Raw genomic sequence first — 19,578 nt, forward strand, 5'->3', positions numbered from 1 at the left:
TTTTAGGCTTGATCAAAATTAAATATTTTCATCTTTGACCATTAATATCTCCAAAAATAATTACTTTTAAATAGAAAAAGTTATGTATTATGATAGTTGGTTTCATTATAAATAAATTAATATTATTTTTATTTTATAAATCTCTATGGTTGTTTTTACCATCTACAATCAAAGTTTAAATCTTCTTTCAGAAAAAAAATCTAAGTTTAAAAGATTTGACTTGGAGAGAATCTAAAAATAGCTATATTCTGTAACAGAGGTAGTATATTGGCACAAAACACCATTTTTCTTGTTTGGTTATGTGCAGTCAAGTGAACTAGCATTTTTGTAGCTGTCGCCATTGCTCGCCTACTTGACCAGAGCACCTATTCCTCTGCATCAGCGAAACAGTTCCTAAAGATAGTGAGAGACTGAGATCATCAGTTTTCAGGGCCACTTTTTACCCTTACGTTTTCATCCCCTTCTACAGCAGGTTATAATAGGACGTTTATTGAAACAGTAATAACTTGAAGCTGGCAAGTTAGATGTATTTTTTTTCATGAGTTAATCTTTTTGTTACTCAAATGCCCTTCTATCCGGAAGGGTTTGAGTTTGTCAGCCTAAGAAAGAATTTGCTGCTATTTGTCTAGCCATTGGTAAGCCTCTTGATGTATAATAATGTCATACTGGACTACTTGTAATTGTATTGAGGACTATGGACCAGTACTTTACAACACCAAAAGTGGAGTGCGACCGAACGGAAGACACCCAAGCCGAAAGGGAACCGGTTGAAGGCGCCACAGCTATATGTCGCCCGCGCGACAAATCACTGGCCCATCGGCTAAAGGACTTGGTGGAACCGGTTCGTCCAATATTGCTTAGCGTACGAAGCTCACTATCTATTTATTTGTTGATTCTCAATTGTGTAGTGAGCTGTTGCCATCTGCTTTTAGTCCATCAATTGTACACTTGCACTACTACTGTATTACTAATGTTGGTGGACTTATTGCAGCACCTACAGTAGGTTCTCTTTATAGTTTTTTTTCTTTTCTTCTTCTTATTTTATTTCTTTTTTCTTTGCTACTTGCTTTCTTCATATTCTTTCCTTGTTCCAATCTTTCTTCTTTTGTGTTTTTCTTCCTATTTTCTTTTTTATTTTTAGTTACTACTTTAGTGATTATTTTATAGATATTTTCTTGCTTTTCTTATTCTTTATTTTTTTTCATTTTTCCAATACCTTTTCCTTATTCTTTTTTCTCACATTTTCTCTATTGTTTCTAATTTTAGATATTTTACACTATATAATATTCATTTAATCTATTTTTTATAGTTCATGTGTTTTTTAAACTATGTGCACAATGGCCAGAGGAATATTAATATTTGATATTTTCTTTTATCTACTTTCGAATACTTTGATTTATTTGATTTCCCTTATTTCTCATATAATAATATTTGAGTTTATTTTTCTATTTCATATCAAATAGATTATCTATTTTACCTATCTTTTTATCTTATTCTTATTTAGTTTACATGCTCCTTTACTTTTTATACATAATTTTATCCATTTGAACTTTTCTAAACATCATAAAAGTTGGTGTGTGTTCATATAGTATTGTTTCCTGTATACAAAATTGTTGTTTCGGAAATTCGTTTCTTCTTAAGGTATAAATATTTATTCCTGAGTTTATATTATTTGTCTTTGTGTAACTAATTTGTTCGCAAAGCTAAATTATTTGTTCGCTTTGTAGATTAAATTTTTCCATGATGTTTACCCATTTGTTCATGATATTCATTTTTTATTTTTTATTCTATATAGTTAAATGTTCGTGATGTGTAATATTTTGTTCATTGCACATTATTAATTGTTCGTTATGTTTAGCTTTTTATTCACAAAAAATAATCATTTCTTCACATTCTTAAACTACTTGTTCCCAGTAGTTGAAATTAATTATTTAGTTTTGAAGATCTTGTCATAACAAAGACAATGGTGCAATTCAAATTTATGATAAGAAGATAATGACAAAATCCTAAATTTAATTTAGATGCACAGTTCAATAGTTATATCTTTTTCATTTTGGATTTTTTATATGCATGTGCAGAGCCTCTCTCCTATTTAACTGACAACATGCATGCACCAGAATTTTGTTTGTGATGTTCAGTAGTATACTATTATTTGTTCGTTGGGTTTACTATTTTTGTTTGCAAAGAGAGATGTATTTGTTCGTAATGGTTCATACGTTCGACCTTTATAAAAAAAAAGTTTAAAAAATAAAATTATTCAAATATAGTCAAGTGTGATCTTGTTCTGAAAATCTTGATGCAAGAAATACAATGGTGAATTTAATTTAGACATTGGTTCTGGGATTTATTGATTTTTTTCATTTCAAAGTTGTGTTGCATGTGGGTGATGTTATTGTTTGTCTTTTTCTGCATGCATGCGTATTCTATTTTCCTCTTCATGCTATATAATAATAAATATTGGACCGTATCTAACAAGCCAATTTAGCAATTGTGTACGCAAACAATCAAATTTATTAAGTTGAAAAGCGGCCCACACACGCGCTACGTCTTCAACTGACGTTAGTTTATCCTGTCGCGTTCAGTGATACACAGCCGCGCCCGGCTGAAGGAGGGAAACGATCGGCCTGGGCGCGAATGCCAAAAAGAAAGAAAAAGAAAAATGGGCCGGGCCGGGCCGAAATGTAATAAGCTGGCAAGTTGTGAGCGAGCGGTCGAGCAAGGTGGCTTCAATGCCAGCCTGGCACGGGAGCCGATCGTTGCCTAAACCCCCGCCCCCCTCTATAGAGATTTAATCCCCCCCCCCCCTTCTTCTGCTGCTCTCTCGCTTCTCACCCAAGCCGCAATTCCCCTCATCCCGATTCCCCATTCATCTATCCCCTCAGAGACGGCGGCAGTGCTTCGGATGGCGGACGGGAGAGGCGCAGGCGGTGGCGCTGGCGGTGGCGCAGGCGGAGGCGGTAGAGGCAGGGGCGCCTCTCCCTCTCGTCGCGATCACGCGGCCCTCGGCGACGCCGAGCTCGCCGACTACGCGTGCGCTTTTCTACGTTTCTATTTCCTTCCTGATGGTTAATCATGTCATGAGATCGTCCATAGTGTGCCCCGTTATGCTCGAGAATCACACCACATATCGCGGCATCATGCTTGCTTATGAATGCGGTGGTGTACACCTGGTTACTCCTGCAGGATTATACGGAACGATCGATTGCCAGTTAGGGTTTGTTTTTCCGAGATTTTATTTACTCGCATAACCATGGATTATTGGCTTTTGTACTGAAATAAGTTCCGCCATGGATTGGCTTTCGTTCTGAAACTGAAACAAGTCTCGCTGAAGGATTGGATTTCGTTTTGAAACAAGTATCACATTGGATTTCTCTACTCAATAGATAATGTGAGTGGCATATTTCTGGCTTTCTGAGGATTTTATTCCAGTATTAATTTATGGGACCTGGATATGTTGATCTTCACAATTAGTTGGAACGTTTGTTCACTGAACATGAACACTTGGGGTCACGGCTATTACAATCACTGATTTCATTGCCAGTACATGATCCATTATGTTATTTTCTCATGCATTTTGCCTGTTGATGTTGTTTCATCTTACATTAGATTTACCTGTGCCTGCACTGTCTTTTCCTTTAAACGAAATTGTGCCTTCACTGTCAGTTGACGCACACAATCATATCTGGTGTTAATCTATAGGCAGAGGAGAGAAATGCAGGTGTTCCTTTTATTCGGGTGTAGCATATAATGTATACGGTTGCAAGGGCCCTTATAATACTAGTTTGACCACATCTGTGACTGGGCGACCAGCTTCTATGACTATGATGGACAGTAATATTTGGATGATCTTCTGTGTGCATTAGGGATCAAAATAATAGGAAACTACAGTGTAACAATCATGCATAAACTAATCTGATGCAAGAGACTGCAGTTTATGTATTGTGTGGCTTTGAGCTTATACGGCAAAGCGCCTTTTGTTATTGCCCAGTTCATTTTATTAAGCTATGACATGTGCCACAGGTTACTCAATTGGCATGTGTACAGTTCGTGCAGTATTTCTACCAGTACATGATCGTTTACCTGTTATGTGCAGGCATATGCCCACATTTGCTGGATTTGACAATAGTGAAGCATATCAAGGGGAGTTTGAAGACCAGGAGTTCTTATCTATGTAAGTATGTGCCAGAAAACAAATAAGCATTTTCAACATTGCTCCAGCTACATTTGCTCCAACTAATAATGAATTATGCCTGGGCCTGCCTTTGGTTTGTTAGCTTATTCTAAATTTCCTTCTAACTAGTATAAACTAACTCAAAATAAGTCAATTCGAATGAAGTTCAGTACATATGCATGATACATAGACTTGGCTCAACAGATAGCTCTTGAACAGTAGTAATACTGTGATTTCTGTTTCTGTAAGTCCAAGGAGTGCCTAAATGTTGCATGCATAAATGCTTCTATATTATTCAACATTTCCTTCTGCATAGCATGCCCCTTCGTGGAATTATATTTTTAAAAACAATGTACATACAGTCTACTATCAGAACAAGAGTGCCCTTCTCTGATGCAAGAATTGTTTGGACAAGTAACCGGAGAGCCAGCTGCCCCAACACAGAATGATACTGCAGCTGCAGGGTGAGCACTCGAAATCTGTTTCTTTTTCCCCTTCCAGTTGCACGCATTAAGTTTTAATCGACTCTGCGATGGATGTCTATGGCGTGTTTCTTTCTTGCTGATCCTGGTCTGTTTGCATGCTTGACACTGGCATGCATGCAGCTGCAATAGCTTTCCAAATGAGTGGCCTTAGCCCGTCATGTAGCCCAGTAAGGCGAGGACTGGTATGACTGCAATGTGGATTGGATCATGAAGAACCAAATCCATTACAAACTCCCCACTAAATTGTTTACATGAAGTGTGTACCAGTATGTGACATAACTTCTAAATGGGACTCTTTTGCAGTTAGTGGTTTTATGAATTGCCTTTTCAGATAGAGATGAAAGGATTTTATATCCAACTGCCTCATGGTTAGTTTTTTATTGGTTTAAACTTTGTACTTTGTAGAGCCCTCGTAGAGGATGCTGCTTTTAATGCTGAGGTGATTGACGATTATGAGTCATTGCTGGATTTCAATAGCATATAAGTTTTCTCTGATTTCTACAGCACATAAGATCAGCAATGTTTGCAAGTGTTATTGCACGATCATTACCACATTTTTGGATCTACATATTGTTGGCATGTCACTTTCTCTAGTTCCAGTACTATTCAAGTTAAATTCTCCATCCTTTCTATTACAAAGGAGTAACATGAATGAATAACTAGTGTTTTATATGCTAATGAATGTCAATGCTCTGTAATCGACATCTGAACTGTCCAATATGCATGGAGTCATGGACTAAATTGATGGCCTATTTAAGCTGGATTAGACAATTTGGAACCTGCCAATCAAAAGGGCATGGTTCAGGGCGAACAAAGTGTGAATAGAGTGACACCTGTGATAGATGGAGTGACTTTTTTATTTCACTGGCATTTTAGCTAAACCGAACCACATATATTTGCACAATTTACAATGGCACGATATGAAAATGCATCAATATAGCATATATGTGTGCTTTAGAAGGGACTTGTTATTGCTCGATTTGAATAAATGTGATGACATCCCCTTAATTGGTTCACCCATGCTCAACGCCTTTGTTTCACCAGTGGATTGATAGTTTTGTTTTGGCCTGATTCATGATTAATGTTTTTTCTGCTGCGAACTTTGTATTTTATAGGGACTCAGCTGAGAATATAGTCACTGCACCAATTACTTCAGAAATTTATGCTGAAATAACTGAGAATGAGTCCACTCTGCCCAATATCATGTAAGTTCAGTATGTGTATAAGTCATACATGTTATTACTTCTTTTGGACATTGTTGTTTTGTAAACTGCTACCTGATGAATGTTGTACTGATGTACTTTGTAGTGCACCGGAAGAGGATGCTTCTACTGAACTTCATGCTGTGAACTTCCATGCTATAAGGGGCTCTGACCGTGAGGAAACGATTGTTATGGTGCCAATGAACATGTAAGTTCAGTTATGTGCAGGATTACTGCTGCATCCATGCTATGATATTCGTGGATAATCAGGAATTTACCTGCTGTGGTACTGGTACTCAATTTTAGTTCTTTGGTCTATTTAGAACAGGTGTGTGAAGTAGTGCCCTTACTAGTGTCGTTTGTTCTGAATAGTAGCGGTCCTACCATTGTTAGACGAAATCAGGTGATGCTAAATTGGAGCGAGGATGCTAGATTGGGTTGAGTATTGTGTGAAATGAGGTGATGCATGTGACAAAAAAGAGTAACATTTCCATTTGAATATTGCAGGATTGTAGTGGATCAGGATCAGGAGAATGAAGGAAATGCCAGTGATCTGGATTCTTATCTGCGTACTGAGAAGTGGGAGCGCGCACTGCGGCTTCTGGATCACATGGTAGCCAATGGTGAAGCTGATAATGGCGCTGTCGAAGCAGGTGCGCCCGAGCGAAATATCTACAAGGCCCATCCGGAGCTCGTCTTGTGGCTTAGAGGGCAGATCTTGTTGGAATAAACACGCCATGCATGGATGTGTTGCTGGTGTGTGTGTGTTGGCGCCATGCAGTTGAGCTGCTGTGCCAATCGGAGTCCAGGTCTTGGGGCAGAACGGATGCATGGTTGTTGCGTCCAGGCTGCAGTATCCTAGGAGGAGGTTAGGAGCAGAGGGAGGCGCCGGTTAGCACGGGAGGTGGCCGAGTCGTCGGGAACGAGCATGCAGGACATTGAGGGTAGGATCGTGCGAATCTTGGCGAGATGGCCGGGCTGGGAGTTCGTGGCTCCTATGTGTGTGTCCCCTGGCTGATAAATAGCCTCTGTACTCCACCATTTTCTTTTGTCGAGCCGAGTGGAATAAGAGAAGCCAACATACAGGCCGTTCAGCGGCCGGGGCGTTCGTCGCCATGTCTCATGTTCCTGTGATCGTCCGTCGATCCTCGGTTCCAACAATTGGTATCAAGAGCAAGGTTAGGTCGTCAGGAGATACGTTCCCCTCGTCGGAGGTGTGCTGGTGGTGGCCGGCACGAGCCGGCGTTCATGGCGGCGGTTGGCGCAAGCCGGAGTTCGCCGGCGGCCTGATGGCGTTGTCCGGTTGCGGAGCGACGAGGTTAATTGCCGGGCCGTGTGTCGGCCTTTGCGTGGTCGCCGGTGGAGGCGCTCGACAGCGGATCGTGTGTCGATCTTGCCGGGCAAGATGTGCTCCGCGGCGTGTGCGTCGCACCGGGGCCGAAGAAGATGGCGTGCTGCTCCGCGGCGTTCGTCGCCAGGGGTAGGGCGTTTGTCGCCCGGACCGTGCGGCAGTCTGCAAGTCATGGCGCTTGGCTCCATCGCAAGTAATTGTGTGGCACTCATGGCGCTGATGAGGAGGAGGCGTCAACCAGTTCGCGTTCGTGCGCGGCGTGTGTCGCCGGCGTACATGGAGCTCGGCGTGTGTCGCTGAGGACGAAGATGGTGGCTGCAGTGCATATGGTGCTGTCCATGGCCACAAGTTGCTGGTGGAGAAGAAGCTCGGCGTGTGTCGCCGGAGAAGATGATGAAGGCCATCGGGTGCTCGGTTCGCGTCGAGGGTGGAGGCCGTGGCGGCGACGGCAAGCGTGCAGCGTTCGCCGGAGATGGACATGCAGAGGTGGCCCGTGGCCGCGTCATGTCAGGAGGGCGTAGCGGCGGCTGTGGCGATGAAGACGACGGCAGCTGCAGCAACTCCGGCAATGACATGTCGTGTTTAGGGGGAGTTTGTTGGAATAAACACGCCATGCATGGATGTGTTGCTGGTGTGTGTGTTGTGTGTGTTGGCGCCATGCAGTTGAGCTACTGTGGACTCGGAGTCCAGGTCTTGGGGCAGAACGGATGTATGGTTGTTGCGTCCAGGCTGCAGTATCCTAGGAGGAGGTTAGGAGCAGAGGGAGGCGCCGGTTAGCACGGGAGGTGGCCGAGTCGTCCGGAACGAGCATGCAGGACGTTGAGGGTAGGATCGTGCGATTCTTGGCGAGATGGCCGGGCTGGGAGTTCGTGGCTCCTATGTGTGTGTCCCCTGGCTGATAAATAGCCTCTGTACTCCACCGTTTTCTTTTGCCGAGCCGAGTGGAATAAGAGAAGCCAACATACAGGCCGTTCGGCGGCTGGGGCGTTCGTCGCCATGTCTCGTGTTTCTGTGATCTGTGATCGTCCGTCGATCCTCCGTTCCAACAAATCTATATTGACATGAGGAAGCTAGGGTGCACAGCAGCCGCAGATTCGTACTACCACAATTACATTGCAGCTGTTTATCCTGATGGCGTAAGCACAGGCAGTTCTTTTGCAGACCGCACCATATTGCCTAGCTTGCAGAAGATTGAGAGGACCGGGTCGCCTCTGAGGTGAGCATGCCTATCTATCTCATGCTAAAGAATTGATTATTTGTGCCAGCCAGAATCTTTACTGTTCACTTGCGTTCCACTTGATATGCTGCAGAGGAAGCAAGGCGTTCGCGGATGGCAATGAGACGCGCCAGTGTGTGGAGGACTACGTGAAAGTGTACTTTCCTTGCTACCGGTGAGGCTTAATTATTAACTACAATCAGAACCAGTCTAAAGGAGTTGATTGTGCTGATCAAATCTACCTGATGCATGCAGTCCCCAGCTCGGGGAGAGAGACAGCAGGGTATGGGAGTTCGGGAGAAAAGAGGGCAGTACCGTGCGCTGCTTGCTGTGCTACAAGGAATACCGCGGAATCAATCTGACGAAGCTGCAGCAGCACCTCGAGGGGCTTGGGCATGGGAAGCAGGGGAAATGCCCGGCGGTATCCATCTATGTAACTCAGAGGCTGGAGCAAATATTGGCGGCAGAGGCTGGCTCCAGGAGAAGGGGGCCACGGGCAGTAGTTCCCCCTCCTCTCCATCTTCCTCCTCCTCCTCCCCCACCGCCGGATGCAGCAGAAGATGCTGCGGCTCCTTCTTCGAGTTCCATACCGTAGCGCCAGGGACTGCTAAACTCGATCCTGTTGCAAACACACGCCTGCTGATGTGGTCGATCACTGTATCTCTTACAGCGTACCTCTCTTACACCTAGTCAGTTTTCACAGCACAGGCCCAGGCACATGCATGTCACCGGGTGGTGCTACCTACGCTACAATGTGTTTAGCTTGCTTTCAGTAAAACTAACTAGATGGTGAAAACGTGATGTTGCTTTCTGTGCCTGTGCTGTGTGAAGAGGCTTGACATGCCCCATACACATGCTTCTTTTTAGTTAGCATGTACTATATCTCATGCATCTGAACCGACTGTATGCGCGGCTTATGGTCTGGAATCTGGCTTGCCGTGACCTCATTTTCGTACCAACAGACATTTGCTACAGGAATGATGGATAACACAAACAGACCTCATCTTCAGACTACAGTGCAGTCTAGGCTGGTCATCAAATCGAATCCTGATGAGCGAGTGCTTTCGGTTCCACTTCCACATAACCTGATCGATAAATAGATCAGACTGTATACTGCACGAAGTGAATTTTGGCATCAGCAATTCAGCATCAGTGCCAGCGGACCACACCAAACCAAGGCAAGCAGCAGGTCATTTGTTCCGCCCTAATCCTAGCATTACCTTATCCTAATCCCGTTCCAAATTTACCCGTTGCTTGCCTATGCTCGGTCATTTGTTCCGCCATGGCGGAGACCGATTATGATAGGGTAATGCTAGGATTAGGGAATCGGACGCGCAGAAAAAATAGAATGCTCTCCGGCCCATATTGCAAGAGTCAATTACTAATGTTGCAATTATTATTTCTTTATGTACATGGTGCATGTTGCATGTGTAACAATCCAAAATTTAGAGTTCAAATAAAAAAAATTTCTTACACATGGCCCCCACCTGTCATATTATCATCCTCCCTCTCCCATACTCCTCCCTGTGCCGCACAGTGCACAGTAATGGCGGCCGACGCCTCCCGAAGCTCCCGCCGTTGTGCATTGCCGTCGTGGAGGGCGATCCCGTTTTCCCGGCCGTCGGGCGTCGCTAAGTCGACCACGCCCCTCTTCCCGAGCTCGCCACCTGCCTCACTTCCCTCTGCGACTCGTCATCCTCCTCTCCTCCTCCTTCGGTTCGCCATGAACGGCTCGTGAAACAGCTCGCGCTCGCCGGCCCAATTCGCAAGCTCTTCTCCATGGATCCCAAATCCACTTCACCCGAAGCTCGTCTACCTTCCTAGCTTCCTCCTCGACCCCTCCTTAGCGAGCCCCATCGACCAAGTTGCCGGTAATCGGAGATTTCCCCGGCCGCCAGCCATTAAAGCCGCCGAGCTCCACCTCAACGCCGAAAACCCACCTCCGGTCCCCGTTTTCTTCGCCCAGCAGCTCAAATCGACCCTAGGTGAGGCATTGATGCTCGTGCTCTCCGCGTTCCTTCGCGTTCGCATTGTTTTCGCGCTCGTTCTCCACCGTGCCGCCGCCGTTTCCCTACGCCGCCGCCGCCGTACGCCGCGAGCCGCGCCTGCACCACCCCGCGCCACGCTTGCGCGCGCACCAGAGCCGCCCGAGCCCGCTGATGCTCGCACCGCGCCGCCCCGCCGCCGCCTGGCCCCGCCGCCGCCGGGACGAGCACGCCGCTGCCTCCCCTGCTTTGCGCCACCGCTAGGGTTCGCCGGCGCCGGTCGCCCCGCCGCCTGGGGGCGCGTGCGTGGGCCCCACCGCGCTGCTGCTGCCGCGCCGCCGCCGCGGGCCGCTCGGCCCTGCGCCTGGCGCGCCGCCGCACGCCGCGGCGTGCGCTGCCGGGCTGGGCGGACCGCCCTCCCACTGACCAGTGGGGCCCGCTGGTCAGTGGAGGGAATTTAGGGGGGGATTTCTTTATTTTGTGTTTAATTTCAGCTGTAGATTATAAAATCCATATAAAATCAAAGAAAAATGTGAAAAATATGAAATATATTTTGTTGGATTTGTTGGAGTAAGACCTATGGAGGAAAAATATCCACAGTGGCAAAATGACCTTTTTACCCCTGCAAAAATTTAGATTGTGTTTAGTCTTGCTTAATTAGTTTCTATAGATCTGTTAATCTAAAAATTATGAAATTTTTGCAGTAGCTTGCTTTAAGTATGAGTGGTTCACTGTAAAATTTTCATGATCATAATGCATAGTTTAGTACATGTTTATAAAATGTACCTAGCTAGTATATTTGCATAGGGATAAATAATATCTTTATATATAAGATTCTTTAGAAATCATGAGAAGTAATTTAATAAATGTCTTTGCAAGTCTTGTTCTGTTGATATTAAATGGTGCTCTAGTTTGATACTTAGGTAGATTAGTTGTTCCTAGCACTTAGGGTTTAAGTTAATTATCACCCTACCTACGTCATTTTATGTAAATTGTTAATTTGTTTAATATTTATCTTCTCATTACAAAGTCAAGTTGGCATTTACTCATTGTCTCATATGCATACATATAGAATCCGCAACTGAGGAAGTCGTGTACGAGGTGGTCGCGGAGCCGCAGGAGTAGACGGAGCCAGCCCCACAAGAGTTTCGTGACGACCCGGCCCAAGGCCCAGTGGACACTAGCACTGAGCAGCAGCCCGCAGGCAAGCCCCGGAGCATAACCTACTATTTTAACTTATGAAATGTTATATATATTTACTTAATTATGCATTAAGTTTCTAGGCGTTGGATGAAACCCTAGTTGCATGATTCCTAGGTTTCATTGGTCGGAATACTAGTATGTGTGTGTCGTTATCCTTGCCATGCTAAAAATAGGATTCGTTAGAAGTCGAGTAATTCCTGTTACTCGCGAGATATAGGTTGTCTTTATGATTTGATTATGGAATATTGGAATATGGAGGAAAGGAAATGAATTGGAGACTGGGCGGAACTGTCTAGCCCCGTCTGTGTCGGTTAAGGACCGTACCGTTGTCGGCCCTACTGATCATGTTTGATTTGTACTAACCGCATACCGGGAGTAGGAGGTAGTCGAAACCTGTAAGCCGAGTACTGCCTCACCTCGAAAGTACAGGACTCCATCTCACCTCCTGGGGTAGTCGAGTAGTCGCGGAGAAATGGGGTTGCATATGTTTACTTTTGGTGGTCTCACGTTGAGCTCGGCTGACCATATGATGGTGGGGCGGTCCTGTAGTTCGAGGCGGGGAGGGGAATGGTTGGTTTGTATTGTCCGACGGGGCAAATACATGCCATGTTGGTTAGGTCCACCTTGCAAGGTTAAATCGGATCGATTCGCCGTCAGTCGCTCTCGGACATGAGCACCTTGATCTCCGAGTCACATCGTAGTAAGAACATGAAAGGGAATGAAATGATCAGTATAGTTGTACCTAATCAATTGTTTTCCACACTGAATGGTGTAGATTTGCAAACCGTAGAAAATAGGTACTCATTCCTAATCTTGAGCTAAAATATTGAAAGTAAGGACTCACTCTTAATTGCTTTTCCGCAAAACAACCCACAGCCAAAAAGCCATGCATGTCTAGATAGTGGGCTATGTATACCCATAGTCGGGTAAGTCTTGCGGAGTATTAGTATACTCAGGGTTGTGGCTCAAACTATTTCAGGTCAGGATGCGATAGACTTCTGCCCTTGTTGTGCTAAGTTCATCCAGCTTGGCGCGGATGGTTGGGAGGTGGCCGGACCAGATGCTTAGTCCTTGCTAGTTACCAAATCACACACCCGTGGGCTGAGTGTGTGATTCGGGACTGCACTTCATGTATTATAGACGTCAGGTTTCCTATATCGGACTTTGTTTTAAAATAAAGTTGCTCTTGTATATTATTTATGTACTTAAACCCGGTTTGTAGAACTTAATGTACTCTACTCGGTATTGTAATCGTATTTATATGTACTCGTTATGTTTGTACTGCCTGCGCTCACCTTCGCGTGGGACTACTGGTGTTTGTTTCGATCGGAATGTCAGTTTCGAAAGGATTGTCAAATTAAACCGTTAAGCCAAATGTGCCTGATGTGTTCAAATGATGGCCATTTAGCTTAATTTTGAGTTTTAATTTGGCGGTTCTGTCACAGCTGGTATTAGAGCCGAAATACACCAGAGGTGGTATGGATGTGACTTTTTTCTAGATTTTTAAAATTAAAAACGAATTTCTGGGGTATAAAGAAAATCGTTTCAGTCGTGTTTTATGATTATGCATAATACCATTCATTGCATTATAAGAGTGGGTTAGCGAGTTATTTGTGTTGTGAATTTTTGTTGGAAGTTTGAAATTACAAGAATTTTGTTTTTCTAGAGTGCTGTCAATGTTTACAGTTTTATAAGTTATGAGTTTGTATTTTCTTTTGGGAACGTTCCTTACCGCTGTCGGCGTTTTTCGCAGATGGCGGCCTTGTCGGACTTCCACTTTGACGAGGACGGGTGGGTGCGTTCCACTTGTCTTCACCGTGAGGGCCTTCCCGTGCTGCTATGGGAGGTGCTCCAGGAGTTTGGCCACACTGAGCCTCCCCAGTACTACGGTCGCGTGTCCTCCGAGGGGGGCATCTCTGGTTGGGAGGCCCACCTGCGAGTTCCGGCACGCCTCGGTGTCTTTCCGTCGGACCCTTGGGAGGTGCACACTGAGGGTGCTGAGATTTTGAGCGTCTGGGATCGTGCAGCTGCGATGGCCATTACCCAGTTTTGTGAGCAGGAGCCTATCTTTGCGAGTTACTCTACTTCAACGGTTGGTTTTCCTATCAGAGTGACTTCTGAGTACTCGAGGCAGCGGATTTCTCTTCTGTTGGACCCTACTCTTCCAGGCCACGTCCCAGCTTTGGCCAGGATCGCCCGCTACGCCGCCGGTATGTTGGGTGTGTGCGACCAGTTTAGGAGCGAGAACACACTCTACCGGCAGGTACTCCGGACAGCTCACACCACAGCACAGGAGCAGACTCAGCAGATCTTAGGACAGAGCCAGCAGCTCGCAGAGCAGAGTCAGCAGGTAGTGTGGCTGGCACAACAGTTCTTAGAGCAGGAGCAGAGTAGTTGAGCAGGCTCAGCAGATTGCGGAGCAGTCACAGCAGCTAGAGGAGCAGTCACAGCAGCTAGCGGAGCAGACACAGCAGCTAGCGGAGCAGGCTCAGCAGATTGAGGAGTTGACTGAGCAGGTGGACGACCAGGAGGCTCTTGTTGACCACTTACAGGATGCGCTTCAGGTTGCACTAGGGAACGTGCACCAGTTGCAGCTTCAGCAGCAGCAGGCTGCAGCCCCACCTGAGCCACCACCTCAGGTGTCAGGTGTTGAGTCAGGAGTTGGGCCTCAGGAGATGTCTGATGTGGAGAGTTCGGTCGGTCAGAACGACGTCCCACCTCAGGCAGGGTCCACGGCCATTTTAGTGAACGAGCAGAACGTGGCACGCCTGCAGGAGGAGCTACGTGCGCGTGGGATCGAGGTTGAGCGCGTCTTCGAGTACTAGCCGCCGCGTTGAGTAGCTAGACTTTGGATGTAGGAAGGGCTAACAGAGTATTGTAGCTTGGTAGATGTCTTAGGGACAACTAGATCTCGTAGTATGACTAGAATAACTCTGATGTAAGATAGGAATGTGATTTGTATATGTTTGGACTGAGTTTGTAGGTGTGTAATCCCATTGTAAAATTTCATCTTAGTGTTTGACTTATGTTATTCCCGAGGTGTAAAATCTAAAAAATTTCGTAGCATCGAAGTTTAGTACGTAAAAAAATTGTGAAGACGATCCATGCAGTAAATGCGAGTTATACGAAAGTTGTAGAGTATTTTGATAGCTACTCGCTTGCAAAAGTTATGAATTTTTGGACGTATAGTTTGGGAGATACTGTCAAATCTATACTGCGAAGATTTGTGATTTTGAGATTTAGTTCGGGCCTATTTTGTATTTACTAGTTGATGCAAAAATGGTTGTACCTCCCTTATGCATGATCCAGTTATTCTTGTTGCAATTGTGGGGCATAAAAGTGGTGATACAAATATTGAGTTATTTAATCAGTGTTCTAAATTCAGCATTTTTCATGAATTGAATATTAGTTGCTATCATGATTATTTAATTTAATCAGATATTGGGACTAATCGATTCATGATTAATTGCAGAATGCCGATCACCAATAATGATTCCTCTGCGCCCAATGGTGATAATGCTTTGCCACCGCCTCCCAATTTGGTTGAGGCAATCGCGGCCATGTTGACTGGGCGTGATGAACAGACGGAACTGCTCCGTCAGCTCGTTCATCAAGGTGCTGCACCGCGACATGGAAATCATAATCATCACCAGCCGCTTGTCCCTGGGTATCAGGAGTTCCTGGGTACTCAGCCACCGCTTTTCCATAAGGCGTATGAGCCACTGGAGGCTGACAGTTGGCTCCGGACCATCGAGTCCAAGTTCACTCTGTATGAGTATAATGACAATGACAAGGCATCATTTGCAGCTCAGCAACTCAGAGGTCCTGCACGTACGTGGTGGGATAATCACATAGCTATGTTCCCTGCTGGCACTCGGTTTTCTTGGAATGAGTTCAAGGAAACTTTCAGGGCACATCATATCCCTGCAGGGGTTATTCGAAGGAAGCTCAATGAGTTCTTGGCTCTGAAACAGGGCAATAATACTGTGACACAATACGCTCAAGCTTTCAACACCTTGTCTCAATATGCTGGATATCATGTAGAAACAGATGAAAAGAAACAAGCGTGCTTCAAGCAGGGGCTTAGTAGCAATCTCCAGGAACGCTTGATTATGTTCAAATTCAACACTTTTAGTGAGCTGGTCAATGGGGCTATCACTCAAGAGGACGCCCGTATAGCTCACCAATCAGAGAAAAAGAGGAAGACACCAATGGGTGTGTCTTCTAGTCAGGCTAATCAGAGGTTTCGTCTAATTCAAGCCGGACCCCCTCGGGCGCCTTATCAGCATCGGTCGGTGTACCGACCAGTACAGTATCAGACCACATATCGGCCTCCACAACAGCAGTCAGGTTATAGGCCAACAAAGCACCAGACGGGGTATAGACCTCCTCAGTACCCACAGCCTCAAGGGGTAGCCAGATATCCGGTGCCTCAGCAGAATGTGCAGAAGACGTGGGTGCAGCCACAGCGTGTACGCCCTAATTTCCCTCCCTGTTACAACTGTGGTCAAGTTGGTCATTTTGCACGTGAATGCCGTATGCCACCTAAACAAGTTCAGGGTTCTAATCAGCACAATCAAAAGCCGAAAGTGTCTCATTTCAAGCCAGGACGTGTGCACTATACCACACTAGAGGATGTCTCTGAGGGAGCTCAAGTGATGGCGGGTACGTTTTCAGTTCATAATCACCCTGTTACCATATTATTTGATTCGGGTGCATCACACACATTTATTAGTAAAGAGTGTGCTATGAGACTTGGGTTGGAGATAGAAAACATGGCAATACCATACAATATTCAATCACCTGGGGGGCAAATAATTACCAAGCAAGTTGCCAGACGAGTGCCTCTACAGTTGAAAGGAAAATTTTTTTACCACATCTCTTATAGTTCTCCCAACCCAAAAGGTTGATATTATACTGGGTATGAACTGGATGGGAGATCAAGGGGTTCTTTTATACCCTACTTCACAATATGTGCATATTGATTCTCCTCTGTATGGTTCTATGATTTTGAATCTAATGGACCATATATCTTCAACACCTACGGTGAATCAGGTTGAGGCCAAAAGTCTTCAATACCAGTGGTGTGTGAATACCCGGATGTTTTTCCGGATGACTTACCAGGCATGCCACCTGACCGTAAGATAGAGTTTGCCATTGAATTGCAACCGGGAACGGCACCAATTTCCAGAAGACCTTATCGTATGCCACCCAATGAGTTAGGAGAGCTAAAGAAGCAATTGCAGGAGTTACTTGATAAGGGTTATGTCCGTCCTAGCACTTCACCTTGGGGCTGTCCAACGCTCTTTGTTAAAAAGAAAGATGAAAGCCTCAGGTTGTGCGTGGACTATCGGCCTTTGAATGCTGTCACTATCAAAAACAAATATCCACTCCCCCGAATTGATATTTTGTTTGATCAGTTAGTCGGGGCCAAGGTATTTTCCAAAATTGATCTTCGATCGGGCTATCATCAAATAAAAATTAGGCCCGAAGATATCCCAAAGACGGCTTTCTCCACACGATATGGGCTTTATGAATATCTCGTTATGTCATTTGGGTTGACGAATGTCCCGGCTCACTCTATGTATCGCATGAACTCGGTGTTTATGCCCGAATTGGATAAATTTGTCGTGGTTTTCATTGACGACATTCTTATATATTCTAAGAATGAAAAAGAACATGCTGAGCATCTTCGCATTGTTCTCCAGCGTCTTCGGGAACACAAGTTGTATGCCAAATTCACCAAGTGTGAGTTTTGGCTAAAGGAGGTTCCATTCCTGGGTCATGTCATATCAGAGAATGGAATTTCTGTCGACCCTAGTAAAATCCAAGATGTTGTGAATTGGGAAGCACCTACATCTGTCCCGGAAATTCGGAGTTTTCTTGGGCTAGCAGGATATTACCGGCGGTTTGTTCCGGATTTTGCAAAAATTGCTAAGCCCATGACTGAGTTGCTCAAGAAAGGGGTGAAATTTAATTGGAATGATAAATGTGATCAGGCTTTTCTGACCCTGAGGAAACTTTTGACATCTGCCCCTGTTTTAGCCCGACCTGATATTACTCGACCCTTTGAGGTATATTGTGATGCATCAGGTACGGGTTTAGGTTGTGTCCTCATGCAAGACTGTCGAGTAATTGCTTATGCTTCCAGAGCACTCCGGCGACATGAGGAAAATTATGCCACTCATGATTTAGAGCTAGCAGCAGTGGTTCATGCTTTGAAGATCTGGTGTCATTATCTTCTGGGCAATCCTGTTCATATATATACGGACTATAAAAGTCTCAAGTATATTTTCACCCAGAATGAGCTAAATCTACGCCAAAGGCGATGGTTGGAATTGATTAAGGATTATGATTTGGAGATTCATTATCACCCGGGTAAGGCCAATGTTGTTGCAGATGCTTTAAGCCGTAAGGCTCAGTGCAACTGCCTGTCTATTGTGCCTTTCAATGAAATCCTTTGTTATGAACTGGAAAAATTAAATTTGGAGATCATCACACACGGCAGTCTTGATAATTTGGTCCTTTCATCTACTCTTCGAGATCAGATTATTTCTGCTCAAAAACATAATGTCGGAATGGAAAAGATTCGCCAAAGACTTGCTGAAAATGACCAGGGGGTGAAGTGTTTTCATTTAGATGAGGCTGGAATTCTATGGTTTAAGGATCGTTTGGTGGTACCTAAAGATTTAGAGCTCCGAAAGCAAATCCTTGATGAAGCTCATCTCTCTAGGTATTCTATCCACCCGGACAACAATAAAATGTATCAAGATTTGAAGCAGCGATTTTGGTGGACAAGGATGAAGCGGGAGATTGCTAAATATGTGTCTGAATGTGACACATGTAGAAGGGTCAATGCGAGTCATTTGAAATCAGCCGGTCCTCTTCAGCCTTTGAGCACTCCATCTTGGAAGTGGGAGGACATCAGTATGGATTTCATTGTCGGCTTACCCAAAACTTCAAAAGGATATGACTCCATCTGGGTTATTGTTGACCGCCTCACCAAGTCTGCACACTTTCTTCCTGTAAAAACCATCTATACGGCCAAGCAATATGCTCAACTATATATGGATCGTATTGTGAGCCTTCATGGGATTCCAAAAACTATCATTTCAGATCGTGGTGCACAATTTATTGCTCGATTCTGGGAGCATTTCCACGCCGCCCTTGGTACACAATTGATCCGTAGTTCAGCTTATCATCTCCAGACCCATGGTCAAACTGAGAGAATTAATCAAATTTTGGAAGATATGCTGCGGGCATGTGTACTCTCTTATAGTAAAAAGTGGGATGAGTGTCTACCTTTAGCTGAATTCTCCTATAACAACAGCTATCAGGAAAGTATCAAAATGGCTCCTTTTGAGGCATTATATGGGCGAAGATGTAGAACTCCATTGAATTGGTCAGAAGCTGGTGAAAGAAATGTATTCGGCCCTAATATGGTCAGTGAGGCGGAAGAACAAGTACGGGTTATACAGGAGAACTTGAAAATAGCCCAATCCCGGCAGAAAAGCTATGCGGACAAGAAACGTCAATCGATCTCATTCCAAGTGGGAGATCATGTTTATTTACGGGTATCTCCAATGAGAGGAGTCCAACGGTTCGGTGTGAAGGGAAAGCTCGCCCCTCGCTATGTTGGGCATTTTCCTATCATTGAGCGATGTGGGCCGGTAGCATATCGCCTGGAACTTCCTGCCCAATTATCCGCAGTTCATAATATATTCCATGTCTCACAGCTCAGGAAATGCCACCGTTTTCCAAACAAAATAATTCACATAGAGAAGTTACAAGTAGAGCCCGATCTTGTCTATCCAGAGCATCCAGTGAAAATTGTTGATCACAAGACTCGGGTCACTCGAAATCATACCAGCAATTTCTATAAGGTACAGTGGAGTAATCACTCAGAACGAGAAGCTACTTGGGAAACGGAGGAATTTGTTCAATCCAAATGTCCTGAGTTGCTCC

The 19,578-nt window shown here is 45.0% G+C and overlaps 1 protein-coding gene across 2 annotated transcripts; it reads left to right on the forward strand.

The window, feature by feature from the left end:
* Nucleotides 1–2,828: 2,828 nt before the first annotated feature.
* Nucleotides 2,829–7,064, forward strand: LOC120698738. Of its 2 annotated transcripts, none has more exons than XM_039982451.1 (6): nt 2,829–3,030; nt 4,094–4,171; nt 4,534–4,635; nt 5,772–5,861; nt 5,965–6,066; nt 6,366–7,064. In XM_039982451.1, the coding sequence occupies exons 1-6, from the start codon at nt 2,903–2,905 to the stop codon at nt 6,586–6,588; spliced, it is 723 nt and encodes a 240-aa protein (XP_039838385.1). In that variant the 5' UTR covers nt 2,829–2,902; the 3' UTR covers nt 6,589–7,064. The 2 variants fall into 2 exon arrangements, with proteins under 2 accessions (XP_039838385.1, XP_039838387.1); XM_039982453.1 differs by having other exon boundaries at nt 2,948–3,388; nt 6,366–7,060.
* Nucleotides 7,065–19,578: the final 12,514 nt, after the last annotated feature.

The sequence above is a fragment of the Panicum virgatum genome, chromosome 3K (genome assembly GCF_016808335.1).
Source record: "Panicum virgatum strain AP13 chromosome 3K, P.virgatum_v5, whole genome shotgun sequence".
In the NCBI taxonomy this organism is placed as follows: Eukaryota; Viridiplantae; Streptophyta; class Magnoliopsida; order Poales; family Poaceae; genus Panicum; species Panicum virgatum.

What these genes read in the sequence shown, in the direction of transcription:
- LOC120698738 (XM_039982451.1), top strand. Translation starts at nt 2,903, where the DNA reads ATGGCGGACGGGAGAGGCGCAGGCGGTGGCGCTGGCGGTGGCGCAGGC. An exon ending in GACCAGGAGTTCTTATCTAT is followed by an intron (nt 4,172 to 4,533) that starts GTAAGTATGTGC and finishes ATGTACATACAG; the next exon opens with TCTACTATCAGAACAAGAGT. An exon ending in AATGATACTGCAGCTGCAGG is followed by an intron (nt 4,636 to 5,771) that starts GTGAGCACTCGA and finishes TGTATTTTATAG; the next exon opens with GGACTCAGCTGAGAATATAG.